We start from the raw sequence: 6,764 nt of genomic DNA, 5'->3' as shown, positions 1-6,764 counted from the left end.
TTGGCTTCAAGTTATCCATATATCAATCATATAAGCATAACAATTTGATCGACTAAGAATCTACTTACTAACAATTTATTAATTAGTCCATTCAAATGATTAATGGATATTAATCATTATTAAGGACTCTACGATTTTCTTTTAATTGGTCAATCCAATAACTAAGCAAACTTCATCATTTAAAATAGACTCGTATATTTTGGGCCACTCTATATATAGTGCCATAGCCCACTTATTTGAAAGCAAATGCCATAGTTTGACCCTTACGTATAGGGCCATATATAGATACTTGGGTATTCTTCAATTTAGACCTTACTCTAACTAATTAACTTCCTTTAATATAAGGTACATTCTATATGTTTTCTGTTGCCCCATTACCCTGCCCCAAAAGGCAAAACATTAAGGGCATTCCAACATGGTTGAGTTCTTGCTAGAATAGATGTGTGGATTTTCTTCCTTCCTTCTTAACATTCCCGAGTGTTATCTTCAAGAGACGGTTCTATTCTTTTTAAAAGTTCTTAAAATCATATCCAATCTCGTAAGGATTTTTGGAAAGCATGCATGATTTCTGCATATGTCTGGCAATCCAAAGTTACATATTCTTCTATTTTTGCCACATTGATGAAACAGAGTATTACCAAAATGCTCTTTGGCTACTTGATATTCAACCAACCCCTAGTTTCTATTTTGGGTTTTTGTTTGTGTGTGCTCGTGAGTCTTCATACATAAATCTAGTGTACTAGTGTAGGGCTTCCAAAGTGTGTAGTTCCAAAATATTGTCTGTCTTTATTGTTGTTTTGTGAAATTTTCAAAGTCTTATGAAGTGGAAACACATCAAATTGTGGTTAAAAATAAGTGATTGATACTTTTGCACTTCTCACATTGTATATGTATTTATGAGAAGCCACCCTTATGAAATAGCAAACACATTGGTAGATTTGTTTTGTTTTTTAAATGAGTGCTCATGATCGATCTTGGGAAAACTAAGATCATTAACTTTCTCTCTTCTTTGGAGGGTCATTAGAGCGATGTATCACATATAGAAGCAACAAGTAAATGTCACATACACTTCTTTGTGTATATTTTCGAGGTTATACTATATGGCGTCAACTTTTCATCTTATGTTTAATGGCATATTGGCTACATGCTTTGATGATCACTCCTTTGATTCTTGTTATCTTTTCGGGCCTCTACTTTATGCCTCAATTTGTCAACTTATGTTATAACTTATGTCATATTGACCCTGAAGCATAATGATCACTCATCTTATTCTCAACAAACTTTGTGTATCATTAGAACTTCATAAAAGGTCAATGTGAATATGATGACTCTAAAGCTCTGTGATGATATGTAATTGTACATAATGAGAAACTGCAAATCTAATGTGATATATGAATCTAAAGAGACAAGCTAAACACCCAAGTTTTGGTATTCAATTAAATGAGGGGGCACACAAGTAGCAAATTTTTAGAAATTTGGACAAAGATTGGAAATATGTAATATTGCATTATAAAGGCAAGATTGATAGAAACATGTTTTGAATATTCAATACTAATGTGTGCCCAAAGTGTTGAAGAATGTAATACCTGAGGTGCAGCAATATGGTGGCTTCTTTTAATGATTTTTCTGTACAACTTATCTAGGTTAAGGGACCTGTTGAAAAGTCATTTCTTGTGGGGCCAAGATTTCGTCCATTTTTCAAAGAGGGCTTAAGTCAAGATTTGCTCAATTTTTCAACATCATGTCATGATATCATTACTCATTTCAAGAATATATACTAAAGAAACAAGCTTACGGAAGTATCTTCTGGCCAAAATATCTCGTACACATAGATAGATGGTTGGTGTCACTATCTTATCCACATTTGTATTCTCATGATGTCGATATCATGGAAACATTGCTTCTATAATGAATGCAAAACCTAGATATGTTCCGTTCAACAGCGAGAGTGTGTATGTATGTATGTTGTGGATAGAGAACGAGAGCACAAGTACATGAGCATATTCATTGTCGAGCAAAGACATGCACTAGAGATCTGACCCTTCGGGAATGAGAGCAACTTAAACTAAAGCCCACATACATAGTTCTTTGTAAAAAGATTAGACAAGAAGGTTTTTCATTTTTTAGTTTGCCATTTGCACAAAGGTATTGTATTGTGGCTACAAAAAGAATGAATTAACATATGTTAAAGAGAGGAGTGAAAAACAAAATAAAAACGAAACAAGTACAAGGGGACAAGAAGAAGCTAGGCTAGGTTAAGCTAAAAAGCTAATGTTGAGGCGCATTAGTGATCTCAAGATCATTCTTATCGTCCGGAGGAGGGATGAATCGGGTCCAAAAGGGATGAGCACGCCACACACGGTCCATCTCCTCAATGGGTACATTCTTCGTCTCCGGCAAGAAGAAGTAGATGAAAAGGGACATGATGATCACCCAGCCCGCGAAGAAGAGGAAGATGCCGAACTTGAAATGGCACAACATGGCGAGGAATGCCTGCGCGATGATGAAGGTGAAGAGCAGGTTGACCGACACGTTTATTGCTTGGCCAGCCGAGCGGATCTCGAGCGGGAATATCTCGCTCGGCACAAGCCACCCGAGCGGGCCCCACGACCAAGCGAATGCCGACACATAGACACATATGACAACCACCACAACAATCGCCCACACTTTGTCAATGGACCCTGTACCTTGGAGCCCGAACTTGATCCCTAGGATAGTACCAATCACCACCTGCACACATATATGTACACGAGGGCATGGGGGGTGATTTTACTGACTGGGGGGAGGCATTCAATATGAATGCAAAACATTTAATTAAAAAGAAAACAAAGAGCTTTTCTTTGATTGTGTTGTGACCTACTACTACAACATACTTTGAAAGACAGCCAATTACTACTTACATAAATATAACTACATATATCATTGAATATAGTTGACTTCCCAGCAATTATATATTTGATTGGAACCCTACTTTATCAAATGCTCAGAAAACCCAAACAAAACAAACAACAAAATGCAAAATGCAATTCAAGGAAATCAAAGGAAAACCCATCCATCCTTCCACATCTTCTTGGATCTAAAATTTTTTTTTGTCCCAATTTACATTTACTTGCTCTTTCCTCATATGTATTGTGTTTGTTCCTTTCTTTTTTGTTTTACCTGCGCGATGAACATCTGAACCCCAGCCTCCAAGAAGAGGGTACGGCGCCCAACTTTGTCGACCACAGCGATGGACACGAACGTGGCCAGCACGTTCACGCCGCCCGTAATGACGGCCGAGTAGAGCGCGGCATCATTCGTGAAGCCGATGGTCTGGAAGAGGACCGGGGCATAGAACATGATGGCATTGATCCCTGTGAGTTGCTGGAAGACGGGGATCATGATGGCCATGACCAGGTGGGGCCGGTAACGGCGCTCTAGTATGTTCCTCCACGGGTGCTCGACCAGCTTCGCGGTCTCGCTCGCCTGCACAATGTCATCATACTCCATGCTCACATCTTTGATCCCTCTGATCTTCTGAAGCATCAGCTTGCCCTTCTCGCGCTCGCCCCGCTCGATCATGCTGTTGGGCGTGTCTGGTAAGAGGGCCGATCCGACCGTCATGATGATGGCAGGGACGGCGGCGAGGCCTAGGGAGAGCCTCCAACCCCATGGGGTTATCTTCTGAGTACCATAATTGATGAGATTGGCACACAAGATCCCAAATGTAATGGCGAGCTGGAACATGATGTTGAGTGCGCCTCTGTATTTGGCAGGAGCCATCTCAGACAGGTAGAGGGGGACAGACTGTGAAGGATAGGGGAGGGGGGGAAAACAGGAAGAAAGCAAGATAAAATTCGATGGCGTTAGATGAGAAGGAAAGGGCATGGGAAAGAACGGATTCAGTACAGAAAGGAAAGATTAGCCAAAGTATCTATTATTTGATTCTTGAGCAATACATACCTGATTCGCGAACCCTACACCAACGCCAAGCAAGATGCGGCCTATGATGAGCATGGCGATGTTCTCTGCAGCGCCATTGAGGGCCGCCCCGGCCAGGAAGCTCAGGCCTCCGGCCAACATGGAGGGCTTCCGCCCAAATCTCCGGGTCACAGTGGAGGCCACGAATGAGGCCACGAGACCTGCCAGATACAGCGATGATGTGAACGAGGTCAGCTTCTGACTGTCGAATTTGCAGTACTCGTTCGTGTTTTCATCCGCCAGAAGATGAGACTTGAGGTAGACATCGGGGAAGAATTTGGACAGGAAATCATCCATTCCGGTGACACCTCCTGTGATGTGATCAGAGAGAATCATCATCAATAAGAAAATGCATTCAGGTAACAATAACAGGAAATCAAGAAGAGAAGAACAGATACAGAGATATTGGAAGAATGAATGATCGATCTGTGGGAGCAATACTAACTGAAACTATGGAGGTAGGAGGTGTGCATATATTAACCTGAGATTCCAATGTCATAACCAAAAATGAGGCCTCCGCTGGCGGCCATGATGCAGGAGACGATGACGAAGAAAGTTGCGCGGCCCGGGTAGTCACGCGCGTCGGCAGCGCCGCTCACGAAGCCTCCTGCCGCCATAGCTAAGCAAAGGACCTCCACAGCACAGCAGAAGAATCAAAACCCCCAAAAACACAGAAAGAAGAAAGAAGACAGAAGATGAAGAAGAAAGAAGAAGAAGAAGAAGAAGACAGACAGAAAAGAAAGAAAGAAAGAGGCAGAGGAAGAAGAAGAAGAAGAAAGCAGAAGAAAGAAGAGGATTTCAAGAAAACTCAAAAGAGGTCTCAGGTCCTCTGGTTTCACACACATACATACATACATACATACTGATACATATATTTATACGCCTTCTTGGTATACGTATGCTTCTATCCGTATTCGTATATGTATCCGTATATGTATCTGTACATATGTTTGTATGTGCATGAAGTGTATGTGTAAATGTGTATATGTATCTGTACATATGTTTGTATGTGCATGAAGTGTATGTGTAAATGTGTATATGTATCTGTACATATGTTTGTATGTGCATGAAGTGTATGTATAAATGTGTATGTGCATGTGTATGTGTAAATGTGCATGTGCATGTGTAAATGTGTATGTGTAAATGTGTATGTGTATGTGTATGTGTAAAAGTGTATGTGTATGTGTATGTGTATGTGTATGTGTATGTGTATGTGTATGTGTATGTGTATGTGTATGTGTATGTGTATGTGTATGTGTATGTGTATGTGTATGTGTATGTGTATGTGTATGTGTAAATATGTATGTATAAATATGTATGTATGTGTATGTGTATGTGTATGTGTATGTGTATGTGTATGTGTATGTGTATGTGTAAATATGTATGTATAAATATGTATGTATGTGTATGTGTATGTGTATGTGTATGTGTATGTGTATGTGTATGTGTATGTGTATGTGTATGTGTATGTGTATGTGTATGTGTATGTGTATGTGTATGTGTATGTGTGTGTGTGCGCGCGCGTGTTCCGACTTTTTCTTTTATTAGTTCAATGGTTTTGTTATTTTGTTTTTATATTTTTCTTAATTAGCATAAAAAATAATGGCAAATTTATTAAAATAAATAGATAAGTAAGTATGTACATAAATGAGGTGGTGGTGTGTGTGGACTGATTGACTCTTTCTCTCTCTCTTCTCTCTCTCTTCTCTCTCTCTTCTCTCTCTCTCTCTCTCTTTCTCTCTCTGCCTCATGGCCCAATTTTGGTCTTAGAAGACGTTAATATATCTTTCTTTCTTTCTCTGTGGCTTTATCTTCCCACAAGTTTAGTTTTGGTTTATCTATGAAATTGTCCCCATGATCACCCCCAAATTGCTTGAGTTTTATAAGCAAAAAAGAGCGAAGAAACCATTTTCCCCACTCATTCTTTAGACTCTTCTCTTGTGTCTCACGAGTTTTCGATCCGACGATCCCACGAGTCTTTATTTGATATATTTTTTCCATCCATCTCATCGTTATTTTTTTTTTATGTTTAAAGTCCCATGGACCCTTTCTCTCCACAAACCCGGGATAGAACAAGTTGTTTGTCCCTCTTACGGAAAAGCTTTTCAAAAAAGTTGAAAGTTGACATGTCAAATCGCCCCCTCCGACTCTTTTCCTTCCCGTTCTCTCCGCTCTTCGACATGGCGTGCTTTTGTTATCAACAAAGGCGTTTGTCATACGGATACATATCAACACTGTGTGTGTGTGTGCACCATTTAACATTGAAGTTTCTCAGTGTTCGCAACTGAAGCTTTCCATGCCCCCCATCATCATCATGTGCCTAATATTAATACTCTCCTCACATGTATGACAATGTGTAACACTCCTTTTTTATTTGATAAATGTTGCGCCTCTCACCAATATTATGTGGGTGTGTGTGTGGGTGTGTGTGTGTGTGTGTGTGTATAATAATAAGATATTTAAAATCATCGAATAAGGATGCCTTTGTAAAGAAGACATCAGACAATCCTCAAAAAGGATTTCATGATGAAGTTGTGGAAATCATTTATTGCACGAAATATGGGGTGAGCATGTTTGCATTAAGGAGTTTTGGCAGAAAATACCAATCGAGGATTTTGGGTGGAGACAACACCATTAAGAAATATATATATTGTGGATTTGCATTACAACGTGTGAGGCAAAAACTCATGCACATCCATTAAGGACTCATATAATTTGAGTTTGTAAAGAACATTGCATTCCTATGAACCTTGTAAATGGTCAAAGTTGTAGGGTCTTTCCACCATATATGTTCACACTCGTAA

At 39.7% G+C, this 6,764-nt stretch overlaps 1 protein-coding gene across 1 annotated transcript; it reads right to left on the bottom strand.

The window, feature by feature from the left end:
* Positions 1-2,099: 2,099 nt before the first annotated feature.
* On the bottom strand, positions 2,100-4,649 carry LOC147865503 (sugar transport protein MST6-like). Its single transcript, XM_087318330.1, has 4 exons — positions 4,442-4,649; positions 3,943-4,271; positions 3,160-3,786; positions 2,100-2,730 (listed from the first exon to the last, which is right to left on the bottom strand). The coding sequence occupies exons 1-4, from the start codon at positions 4,575-4,577 to the stop codon at positions 2,269-2,271; spliced, it is 1,554 nt and encodes a 517-aa protein (XP_087174456.1). The 5' UTR covers positions 4,578-4,649; the 3' UTR covers positions 2,100-2,268.
* Positions 4,650-6,764: the final 2,115 nt, after the last annotated feature.

The sequence above is a fragment of the Azolla caroliniana genome, unplaced genomic scaffold, assembly GCF_043228905.1.
Source record: "Azolla caroliniana isolate FFs.n. ecotype wild unplaced genomic scaffold, voAzoCaro1.0.p SCAF_4, whole genome shotgun sequence".
In the NCBI taxonomy this organism is placed as follows: domain Eukaryota; kingdom Viridiplantae; phylum Streptophyta; class Polypodiopsida; order Salviniales; family Salviniaceae; genus Azolla; species Azolla caroliniana.
Note: the sequence above shows the minus strand (reverse complement) of the source record. Positions and strands in the feature narration are given on the sequence as shown.